Consider the following 27,416-nt stretch of genomic DNA (forward strand, 5'->3'; position numbering starts at 1 on the left):
GATTGAACCCAGGAGTATTTTACCACTGAGCCACATCCCCAGACCTTTTTCATATTTTATTTAGAGGCAGGTTCTCACTGAGTTGCTTAGGGTCTTGCTAAGTTGCTGGGGCTGTTTTTAAACTCGCGATCCACTTGTCTCAGCCTCTTGAGTCACTGGGATTACAGGCAGGTGCCACCACGCTCGGCTTTGGTTACATGTCTTTTTGACTTAGCAGTATTTTCAGCTGGTGATGGGTTTAATCTGGACGTGATCCCATCACAAGCCCAGGAGCACCTGTTCTCATCTTCGGTTTCCAGATGACAACAGGGAAGCCCGTTAAGGCATCCAGGTTCACGCTGTCGGTGTGGGTTCATTCTGGAATTCTCAGGGTGGGGTGTGGTGTGATGTGGACTAGGTGGGGTGCCACTGTGCTTTCTCAGGAAAGCCTTGTACTTTCCTACAAGCTGGTCGTGGCCAGGAAAACACAACCAACAAAACAGCTTTTTTATGTTTCCAGTTGAAAATAAAAAGTTCTACTGTTTTTAGTCCTGACGGATCATCAGAAATATCTGTGGAGCTTTATAGAAAAGAGAGCTGGGGACCCATCCCAAAAGATGTGTCCCAGTTACTCTCAGTGCCTGGCAGTGTGCACTTCACCCCATCCATACTCCCATGACTTTGATGTCTGGGTGGGTCAGAGAATTCTGGTGAGAGCACCTGTGCCCCAGCTCAACCAGCAGGTGGTGTGGTGTGAACACAGTGCCTCTGCCTCTGGTCTGTAGAAACAGGGGTAGAAACAGTTGGTCAATTTTTTGAGATCCTGAAAATGCTATGTCAGTGGACACCAGCCATGTGTGAATGCAAGCAGTACCTCAGCCTTGTCAGAAATGTGGGTCAAATAATTGAAATTGCTGCTAATAGTGTGTATCAATGGTGCATTACTGTGGTTTCTCACTGAAATTTAGGCTTTTTTGTTATATACATCCAACAGATAACTCCTTTATAGGGTGGAATTCATATATGAGCTACTCTTCTACTGGTTGCTTTTGCTGTTCTTTTATGTTTCCATAGGAATCAGGACTTCTAGAACTGGAAGGGCCTCCTCCCCATAATTTCATTACTTGGGATCCACAGTGAGTCCTTTCCCCAGTGCTCTTACTGTCTCCTTAGTTGCAGAACTAGTCATAGACTCTTACCAGAGCAGAATGCAATGGAACAATGACCGTAGGAGTGTCCCATTTCCAGGTGTGCACTCCCGAGCAGCTGACTCACCTGGAGTCTCAGCTAGACACAACTCCTTCCATGGGAACCCTTCCTACCACTGCTAGATGGGGTTTCTGTCTCTGTACCTTCCTATTTCCCCAATAATCAAATTGGGGTGAACACCTGAACCCAGATGGGCAGCACACTGTTGTAGAAGATCTGGAGATGGGACCCTGAATGAGAACCAGTACTCAGCTGTGAATGAGTTGAACGGAAGTCATGTGAAATTGAGGACAGAGTTGGCACCCTGTCAAGACAAATCAAAATACACACTGAGTTACGGGGAAACACAGGCTACGTGGAGTCAAGGAAGTCAATCTGCAGAGTGCAGGATGGAGCGGCTGCACGGAGGCAGGCCAACAGCAGAGACCACTAGGTGATAAGAGACAAGAATTTCGGGGGGCATACAAAAGGGCACAGCAGCATGTGGGCCTGCAGAAGGGGGCAGTGATGCCATGCAGGGAACAACCATTTCCTAGAACACATGTGTCTATCTGGTGCCTGCCTCTTGATCACAGAGGAATGTTGATGTGTAAAATTGAGCCTGTGTGTCACAGATGGCCCCTGCTCTGTGAGAAGACAATACAGCAAGCTCTTTTTCCAGCCAGGCCCATGGTTTAGAATCTTAAAACTCTGAGGGATGTCAAAGATTATCTGTGCAAACCTCCTACCCAGTACAAGACACCCTTTTCTGTTTTCTAGCTTCTCTCCAATCACTTCTCCTAAACCAGGAAACTTCTTCATCCTGTTACTGGTGACAATTAATATCTAAAAACAACCAGCGCAAGTGCTCTCAGCACATATATTGAGAATGTGAAATGCTAATGTCTTGGCTTCTTTTCTAGTGTATGTGATACTTTAGCCCTGAAAAAAACACACACACACACACACACAAAAAAAATTTTTCAGGAGGAACTCAACCAATTGAGCCCAGCTAAGAAGTTCTCTTTTTAAAGAACTCATTTGATATAATCCCATTGGCTGGGGATGTGGCTCATTGGTAGAGTGCATGCTTTGCATGTGCAAGGCCCTGGGTTCCATTCCCAGCAAGGGAACAGGGGAGAAACCCAATGATTGGCACATGCCTATAGTCATAGCTACTCAGGAGACTGAGCTGGGATTGTTCCAGCTCAGGGTTCAGCATGGGCAACATAGAAAGACCCTGACACAAAAAGCAAACAAAAAGATACTGGTTTTCTTCTCTGTTCTTCAGCAGCTGATTGCTTGCTATGCTTTTGCAACACCAACATATGCAACAGGAGAAACCCACCTGCGAGATTGATTCAATTGACTAATAAGCTCACAGGCGAAGGCTTGTGGGGCTTTCGTGTGAACCTGGGTGTGGGTGGTTGTCAATGTGATCTCAGAGCTGGCTGGCTGACGCTGCTAAGGCTCCACTTGCCAGTTGCCATCTGAAGGTGATGAAGAGTTTTATTTTCAAAAAGGATAGAAAGCTTGGTGAGGAATGACTCACTCCCTCCAAACGCTGCACTTGAACAGGAAAATCCTCTTGCCGCCTGGTCCTTCCTTCAATGTGCGTGCAGCAATCCCGCCTTCCTGTGACGAAGTCTTCTGCTGGAGTTTACGGCAAGGCTGGCACCCGCCCTCCTCCTCCTCTCAGATCCCTGGCTCCCGTGGGAAGAAGGTTCCTTGCTCACAGGATGTCGTGGGCTAGCAATTTAGCAAAAGCTGTATCAGCCTGAGCTCAAGTTTTAGCCTTTCACAGTTCCGTTGTGACAGGATCAGAAACTTGCCTTGGGTTTTCTCTGCTTTAAACCCCACAGATCTCTTCTTTCCCTCCTGCAGCAGCTCAGTATTTACTCAAGATCACTTTCTCAAATGTTTGGCAAAACATTAAAGGAGAGATGAGTTTCCTCCTCCCTCAGGGACACTCATATCCCAAATTTACTCTGGGCATATAATGCCTCACTCCATTGATGGCTTTTTGTGGCCTCTGCTGTATGAAACAGAACTTTCTTCCCTTTGTGAGATGGAATTTACCAACAGTAACCCTAGAGGGAGTTTTCAAGGCCACAGAGCAGGCCAGTTCAGAGCAGCAACACTGTAAGAAGAACCTACAGGCTTCTCTCAACTTTTCTTGACAGGAGCCATTTATAGACTCCTGGGTTATGTGGAGGTCAGGAGGCCATCACTAAATGTCAGATGGACCATGTCCATCTCCCTCATCCACATTTAGTCTTCTAAGGAACCATCCTTCCTTGATGGCAGGATTTCAGATATGTTCTAATCCTAAAAGCCTGGTGGGGTAGAAAATGGGGCTGGATGTAGTTTTTGGAGGAGCCTTAAGAAGTTCATTTACTTCATTAAAGGCATATTCTCCTTGGTCAGGAATTTTTTATTTATACACACACATAGGTATGTATTTCACAAATAAAGAGAAATTCCCCTTGTCTTGCCTCCTACTCCAGTCTCTTCTTCACAAGTAAGCCTGGTATATTTCTTGACTTCTTTCTGTGTGTTTGTATGCATAGATGCTCATGTAGAAATAGATGTTTTGTTTTTACTATTATAAAAAGGTCTTCACTATTAATATTGTTTTGAAACTTGCTTTTTATATTTAACCATATGGAATGATTTCCATATTAGTACACACTGAAGTAACTTATTCTGTGTGTGTGTGTGTGTGTGTGTGTGTGTGTGTGGTGCTGGGGAGTGAACCCAGGGCCTTATGCATGTGATGAAAGCATTCCTCCAACTGAGCTGTATCCCCAGCCCTAGTTAATTCTTTTTAAATGTTGTAGACATTACATAACAGACCACAGGCCAGAGTTATTTAGCCTTTCCATGTTAATGGACACTTGCTTCCAGTTTTTTCTCCCCTTTATTTTTTTGTGGTACTGGGGATCAAACTCAGAAATTTGTGCATGCTAGGCAAGTGGTCTACTGCAGAGTTACATCCCCAGCCCTTTTTGATTTCTTTATTTTTGAGACAGATTTGGGATCATCCTGCCTCAACCTCCCAAGAAACTGGGATTACAGATGAATGCCACTGTGACTGGCTTTGATATATTTACTATGAAGTAAAATTCACTTTTAAATTGCATAGATTAGATTCAGGAGGCTGAGGCAGGAGGATCCCAAGTTTGAGGCCAGCTTTGGCAACTCAATGAAACCTATCTCAAAAAATAAAAACAATAAGGTTCAACCCTCCAATACCAAAACCAAAAACCAAAAAATAAAGACAAAAACAATAAAATGTGTAGATTGTCTTAACTTGCATCATATAATCATCACCACAATCAGGATTTTCATCACCTCCAAGTTTCTCTTGCCTGTCTTTTTACACATACCCCAACACCAGGTAAATACTGATGTATTTTTATCCCTGTAGTTTGCTTTCTCTAGAATGTCATATAAGTGGGAACATACAGTATGTAACCATGTGAGTCTAGCTTCTTTCAGTTGGCAGAATGCACTGGGGACTGGTCCAAGTCATATAACTAAAGCCCTCGCTTTCATTGCTGAGTAGAATTCTGCTGTATGACTTCACCACAATTGGTTTTATCTAGCCACAGATGGAGCACATCTGGGCGGTTTCCAGTTTCTGATTAGGATTAAAGTTGTTATAAACATTTATGAATAGGTTTTTATGCACCGAAACACCTTCTTTTCTCCTGGGTAAATTCCTGAAAATGGGACTGCTGGGTTGTTTGGTGTTGTCTAATTTTATAAGAAAATGCCAAACTGTTTTCTACAGAACTTGCATCATTTTGCATGTCCATAAACAATGTATGAGAGTTCTAGTTGCTCTACATACTCCTCAGCACTTGATTCTATCAGGTTTCTAAGGTTTTACCCATTTTGATTGGGTGCAGTGGCACATGCCTGTAATTGTTTTGAGGCCAGTCTCAGCAACTTTAGTGAGGCCCTTAGCAAGATCTTGGCTCAAAGTAAAAAGGGCTGGGAATGTAGCTCAGTAGTAAAGCATCCCGCATCCCTGGGTTAAACCTCCAGTTAAATTTTATATACATATATACATATATATATACACACACACACACACACATATATATATTTTATATATTCTTGTTTTAAATATTCTGTCAGGCATGTAGCATTATGTTGTTTGATTTTAATTTGCATTTCTCTAATGACCAATAAAGTCAAACAGCTTTTTATAAACTACTCACCATCCATCTCTTCTTTATAAAAGATGTTTACATTTATTGCCCATTTTAAAACTGGATTGTATGTTTTGTTACTGTGTTTTAAAAGATCTTTATATAGTTGGGATACAAATCTTTTAATGTGTTTTACAACTATGTTCTTTGTATTTAAATTTTAAGTCTCCCTTTTGGCATCATTGGTGAGAGATCATCATTTATTTCTGAAGGCCTCATCAGCAGAGACATGCCCTAGTGTCTTCTTTGGAGGTCCACACTGGACAGGTGTTCTCTGAACATATGGCCGAGTGAATGCTCACTAAAATCTCAGCTGTGTCTTAGGGGTGGATGTGGGGTCATTTGTGGTCTAAAGGGAAATCTAGGTGGCAGCAGGTTGATTTAAAGATGGGTCTTGAGTAAGAACTCATTTGGTGGCCTGCTACCACTCAATCATTTGTGCCTTGTACAAAGCCCATCTTCTATTTACATCAAATTAATGATTCCTTAACAGTGTTAAAACAGCTCTGTCTCCTCCCATTCTGTGTATACTGTCTTTGAACTCCCATGTTCACTCCCCCAGGGATGAGCACCCTAGGATGTGCCATTGCTGGGAAGTTCAGCTGTCCAGCTTTTCACTACAAGTGTTAGGTCAGACCAACTACCTACAGGTGACTAGTCAGTGACTTTTTCTAGTCATCTCTAGAAAAAGATAAGGGCCTCTCTCAACTCTGGCCTTAGCTCCTAGCTAGGCTTTCCAGCAGAACTAGGAGTGACTGGGCCTCCAATAAAAATGTTTATTACTCAACCCCATTTTGCTTGTGCTCCCCAAGTTATCTTCATTAATCAGAGCTTGCTCTGGTGGAGGGCAAGTGACTGACACTTCAAACCTCTAACACATAATTCTCTCAGGTAGATCTCGACTTCAGCTCTAATTGAACCACAGTGAAGAAATGTATTCAGGAATGAATCAGGCAGGGATGAGTCAAGGTGAAAAAGCCTGCTGCAAATAAGGGCATAACCAAGCTGCTGGCATCAGCAGGCATCTGTGTGCACAGCTTAAGAAGTGCAGGACTGTTTAGGTAAAGAGCTCTTTACCCATTCCACTTGGGCACAGGTGAGATTTGCTACCCCAAGTTCTTTTTTGTTCAGTTTTTTTTTTTTTTTTTTTTTTTTTAAGACAGCATCTTGCTAAGTTGCTGAGGCTGACTTTGAATTTACAATCCTCCTGTCTCAGCTCCACTTGGCTTGACCCTTAAATTCTTGCATCATATTGAGTCAGGGCTCAACTTGTCTGTCCACAATTTTTTACTATTCTCCTGTATCTGCCAGTAAACTAAAAGTATGTGTGGGCTCTCACTTCACCCATCTCATGTAGGAAGGTTATTCTGATGCCCTTAAACTTTTCCCCCTGTATTTCCTGCTTGCTGATTCTTAATGAATTTCTAGACTCTTTCAAAACCCAACCCAGACATTAAATCCTCTAAGAAGCTTTCCTGTTCCTCCAAACACCCAATTAGCCATATTTTACAATAATGAAACTGAAGCACAGAGAGTAAGCAACTTTCTCTAAGTCATGGGCTTTGAATCCAGTTAGCTCTTAAAACATTCTTCCACGTATTTAATAATCTATGTTGCCATGTATCTGTTTCCAAGTCTTATTCAATATCATAAATCCCTGAAGGCAAAGACCTATCTTATTTGTTCATCTCTATATTCCTGCTACTTTGGGGTCTCAAGCTGAGGGACTTCATTGGTGCTCTCTGAGCCAAGGCAAGGACCACCAACTGTGACTAACCACACCAGAAACTTTCTCATGAGCCTGGCACTGAAGAATCACTGGTGGTCTAGGATATAAGTAAATAAAATACATTGGCCACTGGTAATCATTCTTGAGAAATATCTCCTCATGTGGAGTCTACAACAAAAAAAGAACATCATTCTACAAGCAGGAAACTCCACAAACTGAGTAGGAACTGGAAACTGAACCTTTAAGGTGGAACAACTGAGGCATCATCCAGAAGCAACTCTTTGTTGAAGAAACATAACTCTTGAGACTGCTCCCTATGAGTGAGGAGAGGGTCTGGGAAGGTGAATTACTGCTCTGGGCTCTCTGCAGTGTGTGCTCACTACCCAACACACCAATGGTGGCCAGGAGTCTGAGTCCAGAGTGCAGTTTGGGAATATGAATCAGTCTCTGTCCCTGGCTACAGTATAACCCTGGACAAGTTCTTCAACCTCTAGGTGTTGCAGGATTTATATCTAAAAAACAAGGATAAGAGAGCCCATGCTAAACCATTGTGGTAAGAATTAATGAGTTGGCAAAGTAGCTTAAAATAGGCTTTGTTGAAGAAGAGACAATGGAATGGTAATCAGAAGCAAGGCTTAAATGTCAAGAGGACCAGCCCTGTAAACTCATTTGTGTGCGCATGGGACATGTTCACATTTACTAATACCTGTCAAATTAGTAAACAGCCATTGTGTTTCATGACCACCCCAGATTATGATTTTTAGCTTAGTAACATACTCTTGCTGAATTTATACATCCACAGCACAATAAAAAATTAATTCTCTTAAGACAATTTAAATACACATTTCAACATTTTAAGACATGGTACACTTTAAGAACATAATTCTTTATTTTTTAAAAAATATTTATTTTTTAGATGTAGATGGACACAACACAATGCCTTTATTTTTATGTGGTGCTGAGGATTGAACTCAGTGGCTCATGCATGCTAGATGAGCATGCTACCACTGAGCCACAACCCCAGCCCATAAGAAAATAATTCTTAAAAGCCCTAAAACTTAAGATTAAATGACATAAAAGAATCCAGTTTAAATTGGAACCTAAAGCATCTGAATAGTCCTGTTAGTTTATATGGGTTCTAACAATCAGATAAAAGCCCTGATTTGTTTTTATAACAAACATTATGGATGATGACACATACTCAAAGGAAAGGGAGGAGGAAAAACTATGAGTATGGTTAAAATGACCTCTGTCCCTCTTGAGAGGCTGAAGCAGGAGGATTGCAAGTTTACAGCCAGCCTGAGCAGTTAGTTAGACCCTGACTCAAAGCAAGGGTGTGTGTGTGTGTGTGTGTGAAGAAAGTGACCTCCGATCCCTTTTTTAAAAAACACCTTATCCAAATGCTTTCATTAGGCTTCAGGAACCTGCTCTAGACTTGTGTTAGAAAGAAAGCAGAATTCAAAAGTCAAATTCAAATCTCACTATTTCCCAGACTCCTGTAGGAATGCTAGAGAAAACACGGCAGCATCCTGTGAAACAAAGTGGAGTGAGCAGGTGCCACCTGAGCATCTGGCAGCTCAGTCCAGTACCCCTCTGAGCACTCTCCACCAGCAACCTCCACTCAGAGGGCTGTCATACTGGGTCCATTCTCATCCCACCCTCCACTTGAAGTGGAACAGAGATTTAAACTTTAGCAAAAGGATCCTGAATTTAAGGGTAGTCTTCATCCTGTGGGTATGAGACTTGGTGTCTGAATTCAATTAGGGATACCAAAGGTTAAGATCCTTCTTCGAAACTCTCTTGGATCAGCTCCATTTTTTTTGATTTGGAGGTGAAATGAGGTGATGGGGAGAGAATTTGGAAAAACACACTCTGATTTTGCCCCATGGGTAGGATTTCTACAAAGGGGGACCAACATTCTAGAGATATTAGGCAGGAAATGGTTCCATAAAATGGACATTACCTATGCCTCAGCATAATCTTGAAGGATTAAACAATATAATATTTTGGAGCAATTAACACACTACTAGGCACAGAGGGCCTGATAAGTGTTTACTATTATTTCACTGATACGTACCAATAAAGAAAATAAGCTTCAAGAAAAATCTGTTCACAGACCATTAAGAACTGTTGAAATCCTTCAGAGCTTGCTCATGATAAAACAGAGCAAAATCTGTCTTCTTTTTAAATTTACACCATTTTGTAAGTTACTGTAGCAACATGCAATTGAAATCTTTCTAATGCCCAGCAACCAAATCTTAATATTATTCTGTCACTTAAAACATCTCCTAAGCAAGTGCACAAGTTGAGGTTCATCTATGAAATATGGCCTTCCTGTACTCTTCTGATGTGACATTTTATTATCAGCCTTTTTCTCTCTGAATCTCACAGTACTTTTTTATGAGTTTAGGGTTCCTACTTCTTGAGTTTTAGCTGTTGAAAGCATGTTTGTCAGAGCAAGAGAGTCCTGAAATGGAAGAATAAAGGATTTGGGAGCAGTGGTGCATAACTGCGATCCCAGCTATGTGGGAGGCTGAGGCAGGAGGATCCCCAGTTTGATGCCATCTTGAGCAACTTAGGGAGGGAGGGAAGGGAGGAAGAAAGAAAGGAAGAAAGAAAGGGGGAGGGGAGGGGAGGGGAGGGAAGGGAGGAAGGAAGGAAGGAAATGGTAGAGCAGTGGGTTCAATCCAAAAAAATGAATGAGGACTGGCACTAGTCTACCATCTAGATCAATTACTCTACTGAAGAAATAACTGATGTTTTAGAGACCCAAGCAGATGCAATCAGGTATGATGAGGTAAAAAGCAACTATGAGAAGCTAAAGAAAGCAGTTTTATAAAAAATACCTGAGCTGGAATTATGGCTCAGCGGTAGAGCACTCACCTAGCACGGGCGGGACCTGGGTGCGATCCTCAGCACCACATAAAAATAAAGGCATTGTGTTGTGTCCATCTACACCTAAAAAATAAACATTAAAAAAAAAAACAACAACAACAAAGCACAGTGTCAAAGACACAGCTGTGCCCCGGAAACTCGAATGGCACTGCTACCAAGTTCAATTTGGCGAGACTGTCCTAACTAAAGCAAAACAAATACAGAGGAGACGTCTTCTCTGTTTCAGGACAGTATCATACAGCAAAAAAGGGCAAGTTTTGTGGGAAGACCATGCTATGTAATACACCATGCACATGGCAGGTACCCAGAATTCTCATTTCTATAGAGCGATACCTTTATCTGAGAACTTTTGATGACTGGGCTTCCAGTCATCAGCAGAGGAGGTAATGGGCATACCATATCTGCCTCCTGCACCAGAACAAGGTAGGATATGACAACTGAAGTGGGGTGAGGAATGAGACCACCCTCCTTAATCACAGTTGTATTTTATGGTGGGAATGCAAAGATAAAAATTTTCTTAGTACAGTGGCACTCCACTTAAGAATTCTGTTGTCCTGCTGCTAAAAGCAAATCATACAGAATATTATTTCTCTCAATGGAGAGCTATCTCTTTGCTGTAATGATGTAATATTTTCTTAAAATTTTGGCATTTGCCACTTTTTGATTACAAATATCCTAAATGACAAAATGAATTCATGTTTTAAACAACTTTTCACTGTGCTTAGTTTGCTAAAACTCCTTTTTTGGGGGGGTTTTGTTTGTGGGTATGATTTTGGATTGCCTAATATACAACATTTTATGTCAGAAAAAATTTATCATGTACTTATACATTTTATCATGTACTTGTATTGCTCATTTAAATATTAAAGAGAAAGATAAAAGAAACATTTTCATGCCCTAGGAACTGACACTAACCTTTTCGGTCTCCATTGCACCACTACAACCCTCCTTTAGTTGGCAGTGTTACTTGCCAGGTGAAGTCAATATGTACCTGCTGAATGGGCAGTGAAATTCTGCAGGCAAAGCCAGACTTTGTAAAGTTTATAATCTGGCTGAAGAAGATAAATCTTGAAATTTTGGACAGGTATTCAATTTTTACTTATTTTAAAAGACACATGACTTGACAATGATTTTGTTCATTCTGCTTATCAATATCACTAGAATAAAATAAGCTAATGATAAATTGTCATTCTACTATGAACTGAATGTCTTATAAATGTACCAATGAACATGAAATATGATCACTTTTTTTAAAAAGGCAACTTCATTTTTGAACAAGTTCAGAAAAAAGCAGCTTTGGTTATTTATTCCTTTTAATGATTTCTGTAGTTGACCTTTATTCCTTGTATATCATTCACTTTGGACCTGATTTACTTTAGTTTCTCAGATAGGCAGCAAGGACAAAGTCTTCATTTAGCAAACATTTCCAAATCTTAACATTTTAAAAGTTAACATTTAAAATGAAAAGCCCTCTTAATCCCTAAATCCCCATCATGAATTTACAGTTTAATACAAGTCTATAAATAAATTTGTCCTTTTTCAAAAACCACTTTAAGAAATTTTATAGAATTACAGATTTAAAAAATTTACTAAAAGAAACTAAAGTACCAATCATTTTACTCCTTTTAACACAGGATGCTCAAGCTTCCTGGTAACAGGGCTGTTGGTTAGCATCACCACTCAGCTGTTCCATCAGCATTCTGGCTACAAGGCCTCTCAGTCACTCTTCTCTTCTCCTTGATAATGCCTGTACTCTGGCTTCAGCTCCCACGTATTTTTGTGGATCCCTTTTACATTCTGAATTCCAATTTCTTTCAAGATGTCCTTTAGATATCCCTAAAAAAAAGAAAGAAAAAACTTCAAAGATGAGATATAAAGACAGAAAACAAAAATGTCAAAGCACATTTATGAGTAATAAAAATTATAAAGCTAATAAAAGCTCAAGATTTCTTTATAAAGAGATTAAATAAACTGCCTTTTCTCTTGGTACCATGGATTGAACTCAGGGATTCTTAACCACTTAGCCACATCCCCAGCCCTTTTTTATTTTTATTTAGAGACAGAGTCTCACTGAGTTGCTTAGGGCCTTGATATGTTGCTAAAGCTGGGTTTGAACTCATGATCCTCCCGCCTCAGAGCTGCTGCATGTGCCACCATGCCCAGCTTGCCTTTTGATTCTATACCTATGATATATAACACCTCATTAAATATATGTCATTTGCATCAAAGGGGCTGAACTTCCTAAAAGCAACAATTTGAAAACTTAAAAGGAAAAATAAATATGTCTAGAGGAAAATACACTGGAAATTATTGGTGCTCAGGATTTATTAACATGACCTAATACATCAAGTGTAATTTGCCTGGGAGGTCAATGGCTTCAAGGTCTCAGTTTACAGTCAGATTGGAATCAGTAGTTTTGGAAGCTCCTGCTTCCAAAAAAAAAAAAAAAAAAAAAAAAAAAACAAAAAATAAATATATATATATATTTATTTATAAATATGTATGTATGTATGTATTTTTGGAATAGAAAGATAATATTCAATGAAGCAAACATGTGACAGATATTTAGAATTCTCAGTTCTTTTTTATATTTTTATCTTATCCACACAAGATTTTTGGTAAAAGTATTTTATTTATTATTTAACAAGTATTTTTTTTAAGTTTTCTTTCCTTTTTCCACATTTTTATAGGTGCATTATAATTATAATAATGGTGGGATTTATTGTTATTTATTTGTATATGCACACAATATAGCAATATAATTTGGCCAATATCACTTCCCAGCACCTCCCCTCTCCCTCCCTGCCTCTCACTTTCTGGTCCCTTTCCTCTACTTATCTTCCTTTGATTTTCATGAGATCCCTACAACCCTTCTGTCCTTCTTTTCCTTTTTCCTCTCTATCTTCCCTCCAAGAGAGAACATATGACCCTTGACCACCTGAGTTTGGCTTATTTCACCTATTACTAATATATTATTAATAATTTCTGCAAATGACATATTTTATTTTTCTTTATGGCTGAATAAAACTCCATTGTGTATATATACCACATTATCCATCCATCCATTGATGGTCACCTATGCTGGTTCCAGAGTTTAGCTACTGGCTAAAAACATGGGTATGGGTCTGGGGTTGTAGCTCAGTAGTAGAGAGCTTACCTAGCATGCATGAAGCACTGTATTCAATCCTCAGCACCACATAAAAATAAAAGTGTTGTGTCCATCCACACCCCCCCAAAATATACGTAAAAAACATGGTACACATGTGTTGCTACAATATGATGACTTTCCTCTCCAGAATTTATTATTATTTGTACTCTTGCCATTCTGAGTGGTGAGACAAAATTTCGGTGCAGTTTTGACTTGTATTTCCCTAATTGCTAATGATGTTGGACATTTTTCATATATTTTGGTCACTTGTATTTCTTCTTTTGAGAAGTGTTTGTTTAATTCATTTGCTCATTTATTAATTGGGTTACTTAGTCTTTTGAGTTTTTTATATATTCTAGATATTAATCCATAAGAGTAGGTAGCAAATATTTTCTCCCATTCTGTAGGTTGATTCTCACTTTACATTCCAAATTGTTTTCTTCACTGTGCAGAAGCTTTTTAATTTGATGCCATCCCATATATTAATGCTTGGCATTATCTTTTGAGCTTTAAGGGTCCTACTAAGAAAATCACTGCCTGTGCCTATATGCTGGAGTATTGACTCTATGTTTTCTTCTAGGAATTCATAGTTTCTGATCTAATTCCTTAGGTTTTTGATCCACTTTGAGTTGAATTTTGTGCAAGGTGAGAGTTAAGATTCTGGTTTCATTATTCTATAAATGGATAACTAGTTTTCCCATTACCATTTGTTGAAAAGGCAGTCTTTTGTCCAATGTATGTTTTTGGCACCTTTGTCAAGGATCAGATGACTGTAGATGTGTGGGTTTGTCCCTGTGTCTTCTGTTCTGTACCACTGGTCTATGTGTCTGTTTTAATGCCAGAACCATGCAGCTTTTATTACTATAACTCTGTAGTATAATTGGAAATCAGATTTTGTGATGCTTCCAGCATGGCTTTTAAAAAAAATATTTATTTTTTAGTTGTAGTTGGACATAATACTTTTTAAAATTTTATTTATTTATTTTTATGTGGTGCTGAGGATCGAACCCAGGGCCTCAAGCGTGCTAGGCGAACACTTTACCGCTGAGCCACAACCCCAGCCCCCAGCATGGATTTTTTGACCTAAAATTATATTGGATATTTTATTCCTCCAAATGAATTTTAGGACTGTTTTTTTCTAGTTTTGTGAAGAATGTCACTAGTATTTTTTAAAATACACATATTTTTAGTTGTAGATGGGCACAATATCTTTATTTTATTTATTTATTTTCATGTGGTGTTGAGGATTGAACCCAGTGCCTCACATGTGCAAGGCAAATGCTCCACCACTGAGCTACAACCCTAGCCCCTGTCACTGGTAGTTTGATGGGAATTGCATTGAATCTATAGATTGTTTTTGGCAGTATGGCCATTTTAATAATATTAATTCTGCATATTCATGAACATGAGAGGTCTTTCCATCTTATGAGGTCTTCAGTTTCTTTCTTCAATGTTTTACTGTTTTCATTGTAGAGGTCTTTTACCTCCTCGGTTAGATTTATTCTAAGTATTTTGTATTTTTTGAGGCTACTGTGAATGGAACTGTTTTCCTGATTTCTTCCTCAGCAGATTCATTGTTGGTATATAGGAAAGCTACTAATTTTTGTGTGTTGATTTTGTAACCTGCTACTTTGCTGAATTTATTAACTACAGTAGTCTTTTGATGGGAATTTTTTGGGTCTTCTAAGTACAGGATCATATCTGCAAATAGTGATAATTTGACTTCTTCCTTTCCTATTTTTATAACTTTTATTTCCTTTTCTTGCCTACCTGCTCTGGCTAGAATTTCTAGCATAATATTATATAGGAGTGGTGAGAGTTGACATCCTTGTCTTGGTGCAGATTTCCAAGAAAATGCTTTCAGTTTTCACCATTCACTCTGAGGTTGGATTTGGACTTTTCATATATAGCCTTCCTGATGTAGGTTCCTTCTATCCCTAGTTTCTTCATTGTTTTTATCATGAATGGGTGCTAAATTTTTTCAAAGGCCTTCTTTGCATCTATTGAGATGACAAAGTGATTTTTGTTCTTAATTCTATTTCAGATCAATTACATTTATTAATTTGCATATATTAAAAAACCATCCTACCATCCTTGCATCTCTGAAATAAAATCAACATGGATGTGATGTACAATCTTCTTAATATGGTGTTGAACACCATTTGCTAATATTTTTTAAAATTTTTTATTTTGATGGGCCTTTGTTCATTTATCTATATGCGGTGCTGAGGATCGGACCCAGTGCCTCACACATGCCAGGCAAGCACTTTTACCACTGAGCCAAATCCCAGCTCCTCATTTGCTAATATTTTATTAAGCATTTCTGCATCTAAGTTCATCAGGGATATTGGCTTATAGTTTACTCTCCTTGACATGTCCTTAGAATTCTCAGTTTTAAGGTAGGTTCTCAAACTTGCATACCAGGCTACTTATTTTTCCTGTGTTGAAAGGAAAGTTACTATTTGTGTTAATTATTATTATTATTTTTAAATATTTATTTTTTAGTTGTAGTTGGACACAATACCTTTATTTATTTTTATGTGGTGCTGAGGATCGAACCCAGGGTGCACACATGCTGGACGAGTGCTCTACCGCTGAGCCACAACCCCAGCCCCACTATTTGTGTTAATTATTACATGTAAGTTGGTTAAGCTTGCCAAGACAGGGTGAGAAGTGATAATGAGACAAACTAAAACCATGGGGGCTGCAGCTTTGTGTACCTGGCTCCTCCAAAGGTAAGAGTCCATATTATGGTATTTTAGGGCCCTGAAAATTCAATGGACACATAATGTAATACTAAACCCTCACCTTTTGCTTGTCAGTACCCAAGGTATAAGCATTCCACTGTAAACTGACCAATATAAACTGCAATATTTCCTTCTTACGGAGAAATAAAAATTAATTATTTAAAAGTGATTTAAAAAAAAACCCATCCAACAATAATTTTTGTGTGTATGCTTCTAAGAACCTGTTATAGTATTAAGATGACTCATCCCATTGATGGAAAATGTAATTTTAAAAAAATTAACCGAAATGAGGCACTAATTAGAGAAATGGCCAAGAAGCTCTAGTGGCAGCTTCTCACATATGGTATGAGATTACCTGCATCGGAATCATGTGGGAAGCTTAAGTAAGCACTATTTTGGGCCCAGGAATCTGCATTTTAACAAGTCCCTCATTTAATTACATTAAAGGTCCACTATATCTCCTTTAAGGGTTCTTCCAGTTCTGATACTCCAGGACCCTTGAATCTTTGGTGGATTGCTTAGTTCTCAGTCTCATCCCTACTTAATACTGTGTGTTACCAACATAACCTAACGCCATTTTACACTGATTGGTGTAATGCTGTACAATTCATAAAGTTCTTTCAGTTCATACACTGTCATCTAGAAATATGATAAATGATTAGCAATGGAACCACACACATGTTGCTTAGCAGGAAGGCTCTGATGGCTTAGCTCTCTTGGGCAGCCATTCCCTACCAGCAGCCAGGCTGCCCAGCAGGTGGCAGCAATAAACCAAATGAGCCCAGGGTTCCCCCGCACAGCTCGCCTGCCTCCCACACTTTCTACAGTTGGCTTCACTGAAGGACCCATGCGAATGAGTAAGCATAAAGGATTGAGACACCCAGGTAATGTGCATGTCTGCCATCTGCTACTTCAAATTACATTTAAAAAAGGAGACACTGTTCATCAACTATTTTCTAATTAAACTGGATTCATAAATGAAAAATTATGGGTAAGGCACAATAGATTCTCAGTTTAGGTGCCAAGAATGACATCTTTGTAAAATTCCTAAGAATGGTTTATTGTGAGATTGGCTAAGATCCTGTTGCACAAACAATCATACAATTGTGGATGCAGTGCAATGGTCAAAAATGAAAAGAACAATTGCCAGGGGCATTCTGATAGCTTGGAAAAAAAAAGAAGCTCTCTTGACTTCATGTCGTGTGCCTATTTATAATCTAGACACAGAAAGTGAAAAGCCTAAAAAGAGGTAAACACAAATATCAAGAAAATCTTCAGTGTATAAATGCAGCTGCTTTCACATTCAGTGCACTCTCATTCTGGTAATTTAGTCTAATATATGGGATAACTTTTATACAAAGATGTCCCCTCTCTTTCTTCCTTGTGATAGTAAGAAGGGAATGATATAATCATAGCCAGTAGACTTGTCAAGCAATGAAACAGGATTATGATCACAAGGGCCAACCATGCAGATCTGGGAAAAGGGGGTAGTTTCCAACTTTCTGGAAAAAAAAAAAAAAAAAAAAAGTCTTGGATTTTTTAGGATGTTTCAAACCACAACTGAAGATTATTTTACTCTAATCAAATGAATTAGTTTGGCAAGAGAAGAGGCACAAAGCAACAGCAGAGAAAGTAGTAGTGATGATAAGGAAAAACAGGGAGACAAAATCCCTGAAGGGAGGAAGACATGGATACAGAACAGTGAGAGCAGATAATTCCTCCATAGTGTTTCAAAGACATTCTTTTACAGGCATCCATTAAAATCTGCCTTTCCTTTTTGGGTCCTCTTCTGATACTCCACTGTGCATACACCTCCTGTTTCTGGATATGCATGCAGCTCCCCTTCCCTGTATTGCCCATTCCCTTCGCTGGAGTCTGAATCCTCTTATCCTTTGAGATTAGGCTCAAATGTCATTTTCTCAGCCGAACTTTCCCTAACAGTCCCACCCTTGGATTTATACTTCCCACTGCATAGACTTCAATGATAGCTCTTATTACACTATATTCTACTCCTTTCTTACATGCTTCTCTCTCACCTTTCAAACCACGTGCTCTACTACAGCGCCTCCAGCACATCACACAGACTCAGTGTACTTACTCAGAGTGAACAGAGTATGAGTATGCTCAAGAGTGACAAGGTAGTTGAGAGGACTGTTTGTGAGAGGGTGGTGATGAGTGGGGAGCACTAAGAAGGTCCAGAGGAATACGCCATGAGAACTTTTAGTTCTTTTAAGTCAAGAGGTAAGCATAGTTTGAGAAATAAAAGTTGACTGATTAAACAGTATTACCTGTATGTGGATGACATTTATTACTAAAAGTTGTATTATGGTACTAAAATAAGACAACTGAGGGGGAGATTTTAAAGATTCTACCAGGATTGAAATTTAATTGGTAGGACTGAGGTTATACCTCAGTGATAGAGTGCTTTCCCAGCACGTGTGAGGCACTGGGTTTGATCCTCAGCACCACATAAAAATAAATAAATACATAAATTGGTAATATCATTTTTCTTTTTTTTCTTCTTCACATATTTACTCAGATATTTATTCCAACACCTAAAGTGTGCCAGGTGAAGTGGTGCATAGTCAGTCCTCTCTGCCTTATAGAATTTATAACTTAAGACAAGGGTGTAGATAAAGATGTACAAGCAGGCAAGTGTAATAAAGTCAGGAGTGTAGGGGATCATGGGAGCACTTTGACCCAGCCTGGTTGACATGCCAGGTTCCTTGAGGCCAGAAATTTGATCATTTGAACTGAAAGGCAATTTTGTGCAGAGAGCAAGAGAAACTAGTTCTACTCCTCTTACACATTCTAAACATGACTGACTTTTCAATTTAATTTTTGTCTAACCATCTTTATTTTAAACAAGAATTCTAGAACTAAGCAGACTTTTATGTCATGGGATTGGGGTATTTCTTATTACAGAGTATGTGCCATGCTGCAGCACATGATCTGAATAAACTGGCTCAGGCCCAACAATTCTTCAAAGGGATGTGGCAGGCATGTGTGGGAGAGAATTTACAGCAAGTCTGAAAGCAGAGAAAAAGAGTAAAACATCACAGCACCTATGGAAGGAAACAGCAAAGCACATACTTGACCAAAAAGGTCAAGGAATTAGGTCGAGCTTTGCATTTGTGGGTCAAAATAAAATTGTGATAGCCCCAAAGTCAGAAATTCACAGACCAAACTTCCTGGTTTCCTCACAAGACCAAGGCAAACCTATGCAGAGCCACAAAGCCTAGGAAACTACTATTTTAGTCTCTCTGCTCTCCTTCCTTCCCTTCCTCCCATTTCTCCTATCTCTTCCTCTCCTGCTCTGCCCACCAAATGGAAGATTTATGTTCCATTTCATTTTATCAGGCATTTTGGTGATAAGCAATACACCTAGCAATATAAATACAATTTATAAAATAAATCAGCTGTATCTAAATTTCTAGAATTTGATTAAAAACATATCTTTGACAAGGAATTTATCAAAACTACTAAAGCTTTAGGTAAGCCTACTAGGCTTCTAGTCACTATATCTTCCAAAAAGGTTAAACCAAGCTGGGTGCATATTTGCAATATGCAAATCTATACCAAAGACTGCAGAAAGATTCACCAAAGGAAAATATACTATATGCTTTCATAAAGTGATCCAAGCATTTATTGGTTCTATGATAATTTCAAAATGTCATTTCAGCTTTATATGATTTTTGGGTGAATCTTCTGAGATGTCAACAGAAGAGAGGACTTACAGATGAAGCTGTAAGTGGCTCCAAGACATGAAATTCTTTCATTAAAAATAAACTACACATTAGAAATAAACTGTGAAAGAAGGCAACAGATGTTTTCACTACTTAAGATAGAAAAAAAACTGTGAACAGGAAGAGAAGGTGATGCTAGGAATTACTTTGGAACATGGGCTATGCCTTCATTTTTCTCCTTTCCTTCTGGTTTTACTTCCTCTTCTCTGCTAGACCCTGCCCTATCTTCCTCCCAGGGTCCCACTGGCTTAATTTCTTCCTTTGAAATTCCAAAAAACAGACAGATGAGTAATGAAATGGTCAAGCATAAGCCCTGGCCGACCCTAATCCAAACCTTGAAAAAAACATGTTTGCATTAATATTTGTAGATCATCTTATTAGCAATACCTTTTCTGTTTAGCTTTGGCAAATGTTTGAATATTTCAGACAAAGTTTACTTTCTTTGGGAAGTTGCTGGGCTTATAGGTATGTGCCACCAGGCCTGGTTCTATTGATATTTTGAATTTGGGTTTCTGTTTCTTGCAACTGAAGGAATCCCAACCAATTCACAGACCCATAATAGTATATACCTATAAATTTTTACTTTTGATAGGAGAAATGCTCATGTCTCTAATGTTGGTTAAAGACATATTTCTAAACTGCACTAGTTTATTTGCATACTGACTATAGCTTATTCTGGGATATTATAAGGCATTCCAAGGCTGGGACTTATAATGGCTTACAACTGGAAGAACAAGAAAAAAAAAATACATATATATATATATATATATACACAAACATACAGAAAGGTATCCAAGTCTTAACAGATAAAGAAACAAACAATAAATTCCTTTTTAAATGTAAATAAATATTTGCATTTAGAACCATGGCAACTGTTTCATTATTAGTAGGTTTGGTGTGAAGAATAGTTTTGAATGTACAAACAACCAAAAAATATCAATGGCATAGTATTATTTTTCTATTTGAAAATATTATTGAAAATTAAATGGCAAGCAAGGGAGGCTGTAGGTGTATCTTACCAACAGAAAATTTTCAGCAAATTAGTTAATATTTATGTAAAATCTTGAGTTAAGTGAGTATGCTACAAAATTCACCTCAAATTTTCCCTCATTCAGAAATGAGTCAAAGAAAAAAGAAAACAACTGAAATAAACCATATAGGAAATTAAAAGGGAAAACATTAAGTTATAATTAATTTGGTAGTAGATCTAGTAATTATTAAGTCTTCTATTCTAAAGGAAAGCATTAAAATTTCATAAATGTGTTTAAATTTCAACAGTTAATAATTTATTTTAGTATGACATTTCATATCCTAACATTTTTAATTAAGACTCTATTTCATAAGTTAGCAAATAATTAGTTTTTAAAATAGATATATCAAAAAGGGCTGTCATTAATTAATATGCTCTGCTGAGAGACTGGTTGTCTTTTTAGTTTTAGTAGTATCGTTCAAAATAAAAATTTCCACTTACCGGAAAAATGAAGAGAGAAGTAGAAGGGAATTGTGAACAGGAAGAAAATGACACATATTGTTTTTTCAAAAGTGAGGAAAAAAGAAATTAAGTGAAAAGGGGAAAGTTTATTTTAGAAAAAAGCACTATAATCAAAACAGCATATATTAAGTAAATTTGGGAATGAGCATCATATATTATTTTTACTTTTGAATTAGAAATGGAATGAGTAAAGATAAAACTTTAGTTCTATTTTCTACACATCTGACTTAAATTAATTATGATTTTTAAGGCAATGTGATAAAGGATATTCATTGACTGAAGTCAGGATAACTAGGTCTAAACCATTAGCCAATTCCCCTCTCTAGGCCAATAAATTAGAAAATTAAACTAGAAAGTCTTTAAGATACTATTTACATTTAAGATCCTGGGTGAGAGAGATCTATACATCACAATTGGTAATATATATTGTGGAAAAGAAATGGGATACAGGTGTCTGGCTTGAATAACTTGCGGGGAACTGTGGTATCACTTACTGAAATGAGAAAGTCTGGGGGAGTTCTTGGTGAGTGTAGAAATCAGAGTTGTTTTGAACACATTAAATCTGAGACAGCAGAAAAAGTGATTAATATTGATTAGGCACAAACTTTGTACTTAAAGCAATATGGCACAGGGTTTGAGATGCAGTGGGCCTTGGCTGGCGAGAGCACTCCTGGGTCCATCCCCTTGTGTCAGAAGCAGGCATATGACCTATACCAGGTCAATTAGAATCTCCTTTTGGGCTTTTATTCAATTAATCAGCATAGAAATCTTTTTTTTTTTTTTTTTGGGAGGGGGGTTAGGGGTTGCTAGCTGTGAGGTGTTTTAGAAGGTCATTCTGGCTACCATATTGTAAGAATCTACTTAAAAATAGACAACAAATAAGAAAGATGAGAAGATGATGAGAGCTATGGAGAGATGGAAATGGACAGTTATGACTAAACATTAGGTAGATCTGGCTATCTCTAAAGTTACATGCATTCCTGAATTTTCCAAGCTATATGAGGTGATAAAATCTATTTCTTAAAAAAAATTATTGATTGATTGATTGGTTGGTCGAGCTGGGGATTAAACCCGGGGTACTCTACCTCTGAGCTATATCCTCAATGGTTTTTATTTACTTTATTTTTTTAATTGTCAACAGACCTTTATTTTTTACTTATTTAAATGTGGTGCTGAGAATTGAACACAGAGCCTCACACATGCTAGGCAAGTGCTTTACCACTGAGCCACAATCCCAGCCCTTTATTTTATTTTTGAGAAAGGGTCTTACTAAGTTACTGAGGCTGGCCTCAAACCTGTGATCTTCCTGCCTCAGCCTCCTGAGTTGCTAGGCTAACAGGTGTGTGCTTACAGCCTGGTTCTATTTTTATTTTGAATTTGGGTTTCTGTTTCTTGCACTTAAAGGAATCCCAACCAATTCACAGACCCATAATAGTATATACCTATAAATTTTTATTTTTGATAGGAGAAATGCTCCCAGTATTTCAAATTCTCTAGCTATTTTACCCTGTAAAACAGCATAATTTTTTTGTATCTTGATTCCAAATTCTGGTTATTTTTATTTTTACTGTTATTACTTTTATTCAAACCCCTACTTAAGCCTCTCTGAAAATAAACTCTAAATACTAGGTTAATACTACCCAAATGCTGATGCAGTAGGGCAACTTAGTAAGACCCTGTCTCAGAATAAAAAATAAAAAGGATAGGTATGTTGCTCAGTGGTTAAGTTCCCCTGGGTTCAATTCCCAGTACCAAATATATATACATACACACATATATACATAACAGGGATATAAAGTATAGGCACTGATCTGTAGCTAGTTTTTTCCGTAGACTTGAACCTTAACTAAAAGCATGCAAGCTGTTCAATTTCACATTCTGAATTAAAATATGGCCCCACTGGATCAACATGATTGGGGATCCCTGATTTAGAATGGCTAATCAATAATTAAAAACAAACTTCCCTGAATTTTGACCTAAAATTGGGAGGACAGAGAACAGGAAATAAGGTTCAGTTATAATCAGAGCTGATTTTCTTTTTCTCCCCTCTTCCTTCCTCCCTTTCTTTTTCTGTGACACTTTTAATAGAAATGTGTGATTAAAGGAATATTGGTAAATGGGTGCTATGTTTGAAAACTGTGCTAGGTCTCAGAGTGATCTTAGGAGAAGAAAATAGGAGATGATGATGAAATAGGGAGAGAATCACAGATTCAGAGCTGGAAGAGATCATAAAGATTATCTTGTCCAACTCTTTCAATTTTAGGAATGAAAGTGACTTCCCAGTGAGGTAAACAGCAGGGCTAGATTCCACCGCTATCTCCTTCTGCCCTATGTCTAGCTCTGGTCCACCTCCAGCCTGGCAAAGACATTCTACACTTTCTTGACACTGGTTCTTTGTCCCCAACCCCCACCATAAATGACATGAGGCCTGTCAAAATCCATTTAAAGAAAATATGATGGTTCCTGGGGACTAGGATTTTCCTTTTTTTCAGATTAATTAACTAGTGAATTTCTGCTAAGTTTATGCTGTAGAATATATGGATATTTAGGAAAAATTCACAACCCTGCCTTCAAAAATCTGCTTGCTGAGGAAATAGTCTCTAAATAATATAAGTTTGTTTTATAATTTAGATCAGTGGTCCTCTATGATAATCTGATACAAACTATGGATTAGCTGCTGAGAAAAACCCAAACATTTTTGCACATATTCAGGAAGCTAATGGATCCCTTGAAGTCCACCCCTGATCATAAGCCAAAAATTATCAGATTTACTGTGTACTGCCATATAAAAATTATCTATAGAAACAAAATGGAAGCTTTATAATAATATCTTTGATGCAAAATGAATAAATCTTACATTCCTTCTACAGCAAAGAAATTGCATTCCTTAGTATCATCAAAATGTCTCTCTATAAGTGCTTATTTTCCAATGTCAATTTTGTGTATGTTTTATTCTGTAAGAATATCTTGTCTGCTGTCAGTTTCTGGAAGCCATTTTCATGTAGATGCGTTTATATATAAAAATACAAAGATAAACTTCATTAAGACCAGAAGAAATGCAGCTTAGCTAATGAATTATTCTTTTTCAATTTTTTTTTTTTTTTATCTAGCTTGGAATGCTGTTTCTAAGGCTTTGATGCCAAAGGGACTGAAGTCATTAAGATGAGTTGATAATACTGCAGTATGAACACTTTCTGCTCTATTAAAAAAATTATTTAACTCTTTTAGAATTTAATTTCTTAACAAAAAGTGAAAGGTTTATGTACAACAAAATCTACAGATTAATGTCAAGAATAAATCCAAAGGAGGATAATTCCTTTTCTTTGTGTGGAATTATTTATATTAAATGTAATTTGGAATTTAAAACAATGAAGTAGACAAGTGCAGTGGCACACAACTGTTAATCCCAGTGGCTCAAGAGGCTGAGGCAGGAAGGTGACAAGTTCAAAGCCAGCCTCACAACTCAGCAAGGCTCTGTATCAAAATAAAACATAAAAAAGGGGCTGGGGATGTGGCTTAGTTGTTAAGCGCCCCTGGGTTCAATCCCTGGTACCAAAAGTAAACAAATCAATGAAACTGATGTTACAAAAAAATCAGAAAACATGCCTTAACACACAAACTCTCATTAGTATAAGTAAATGTGAACTCAATCATATGCGAAACACACATTTCTACTTAGTAGTACATGTTAACAAAGCAGGACTTATTTAAAGGATAGATATGAACATATACATACCACAGGTTGTTTTGTTATGTCCACCAGGTCCTTAAGATTATAATACTGATGTTTCTCAAAGGCTGAAAACAGCATATCTAGTACATGTTGTTTATCAGCCCGAGCTCGCTTCCCATCTTCTTTCTTTTTCCTTTCATATTCAATCTATATGCAAAAAGAAAAAAAAAAAGAAAGAAAGAAAAGAAAAGCATCAATTCAACATACTCACTTGAAACACAGGCATCTCTGTTTTATATATCTAAAAACGATCAGATTTGAAGTTTTGGGCCATGTGCAGTGGCAGATGCCTATAATCCTAGCAACTTGAAGCAAGAGGATCAAGGCAGCCTGGTCAATTTAGTGAGACTCTGTCTCAAAATAAAAAGATTTGAAGATTGTAGGCAGAAGAGCTCTGAACTGGGGTTCAGAGCCTGGGATCCTCATTGCTCCCTATATCTTCAAGGCTTTAGGATACTAATAATGACAATCAGTAAATCATCTTCAGTATTCCTGAAGCTCTGCATGTAATGTGACTATTTCTCCCCAAGTAAGGTTTCTTTCTGGTTAGCCTGTGGTGATTAGAAACTGTAATTTGCAGTTCCTTTGTTTTTTATTAACTAATATATAGTAAGAGTTTCTGTACTAGACATAGATTGGAAGGTAACACCTTTCAAACATGAGGTCCCTGGGGGCAGGCAGATCATACAATGGGTTCTCTAGGAAGTCAGAAGTTTGGGAAGCAAAGGTTAAAATAAAAAAGAATTCGGGCAGTGCCAGTTCTCACTCTGGATCTTGCTGCCTCCTTGAAGCTGTTTTTTTTTTTGTGTGTGTGTGTGTGAAATGAAGTAGGTTTAGCAAAGGAAAAGGTAAATATATACTTGGCACTCAGACACAAGGAAACCATTTCTCTGAAATCCTCATTTTATCTTAGAACATTGTGTGACCTCTAAATTCATTTGTATAACATACTCTTCTTTTAACACACACACACACACACACACACACACACTATACCTCTTTATCTAAGTAAAAACAATACTCTTGGACCGCATGTTGTGTGTATCCTCTAGTCTGACATATTTTCATGCACACAAATTTGGGAAGCAATGGCCCCAAAAGAATGAAGTTCTCTTCCCCTGTTATCATCCTGGGTTTGTTTATTTGTAAAAAAATTATCTCTCTGGGGCTGGGGTTGTAGTTTGCCTCACACGCGTGAGGCACTGGGTTCAATCCTCAGCACCACATAAAAATAAATAAATAAAATAAAGATACTGTGTCCATCTACAACTAAATAAAAATTTAAAAGATTATCTCTTTATTGAAAATATATAACTTCTATTCACTTATTTTAGTTCAGTTGAAAAAAATTTTAAGGAAGCACTTCATTTTTATAAAGCATAGAAACTTGTTATAGGAGAGAACAATCTCCTGTTCATCAGCTGGAATGATTATAATCTGGGGACTAGCTTAAAAAAATAACAAAATATACTTCAAAAGTAACAACTAAATTATTGCATAAACTCCATCTCTTGCAATGAGGTTTATTCTCTATATTTTAACAATAGAGATTTGTCAAGAATGATAAAATTTAGTTGCAATTGATCTATTGATGTTAAAACTGAAAATACATCTTACATATAATTGAAGACTTACAAATCAGTGGCTAAAAAGGCAACTTTGACAATATTGCCTTTTAATGAAATAAACTTAGGAGCCAGACAAGGGAGAAAGGGGTAACTTAATCAACTTAATTTTTTTTTTAAATATGTACATCTTGGGGATGAAACTCAAAATCCATTTATCTTGCTTGGCACAGTGGTGCATGCCTGCAATCTCAGGAGACTAAGGCAAGAGGATAACAAGTTCAAGGCAAGAGGATAACAAGTTCAATCTCAGGAGACTAAGGCAAGAGGATAACAAGTTCAAGGCCAGCCTCAGCAACTTGGCAAAACAGTGTCTAAAAATAAAAAAATAAAAAGGACTGGGGATGTGACTCAGTGGTTAAGAGCTCCTGGGTTCAATATCTGGTGCCAAAAAAAAAAAAAATTCTATTCATTTCTTTGGGAGATCAAGCACAGACTATGTACTAGGCAGTGCACTAAGATATGGAGCAAATAAGATAGTCTTCTCTTTAAAACAGTATTTCTTTCTTTGGGCTCATGTATTAAAATGCATAGAGGCCCTTGAGCATTTAAAATGTAGTAACAGTAGACCACAGAACTACCTAGGATAAGATCACGATGCTGAAAATAATGCAAATGTACGACACAGATTGCATTCTTGGGGAGGAATGAAATCCTGCCAGGCAGTCTCAAGATTTCCTGGGTGAGAACAGCATAAAAGAGAACATGATGGGCAGTTACAAAGAATTTAGAAGAATATAGGCTTTCTCTAGGGTCCAAAAAAGGATAGAAGAAGATTATATTATTGGGGAGAAAAAAGGATGAGAGACCCGGATAAAACCCACAAATCCAAATATCAGGGTCTTTGGGTTAAAAGTGGGATGATATCATGGGATGTGTAATGGGGTAAATATGTTAAGCCTTTCTTTGCTGAC

General features: G+C 37.7%; 2 protein-coding genes across 2 annotated transcripts in view; one reads left to right on the top strand and one right to left on the bottom strand.

Moving 5' to 3' along the window:
* Kctd4 (potassium channel tetramerization domain containing 4) overlaps positions 1-27,416 on the top strand; it is a 131,674-nt gene that overhangs the window by 34,274 nt on the left and 69,984 nt on the right. The gene's annotated exons all lie outside the window — the stretch shown is intronic.
* Positions 11,291-27,416, bottom strand: part of Gtf2f2 (general transcription factor IIF subunit 2) — a 162,742-nt gene continuing 146,616 nt past the window's right edge. The window contains exons 7-8 of the mRNA XM_046454102.2: positions 24,881-25,024; positions 11,291-11,847 (exon numbers count right to left, since the gene is read on the bottom strand). Coding sequence (XP_046310058.1) covers positions 11,728-11,847; positions 24,881-25,024 — 264 coding nt within the window. The 3' untranslated portion in view covers positions 11,291-11,727. The remainder of the gene's footprint in view (positions 11,848-24,880; positions 25,025-27,416) is intronic.

The sequence above is a fragment of the Marmota monax genome, unplaced genomic scaffold, assembly GCF_021218885.2.
Source record: "Marmota monax isolate L192 unplaced genomic scaffold, Marmota_monax_Labrador192_F-V1.1 WCK01_AAM20220418_F8-fsc00011, whole genome shotgun sequence".
NCBI classification, from domain to species: Eukaryota; Metazoa; Chordata; class Mammalia; order Rodentia; family Sciuridae; genus Marmota; species Marmota monax.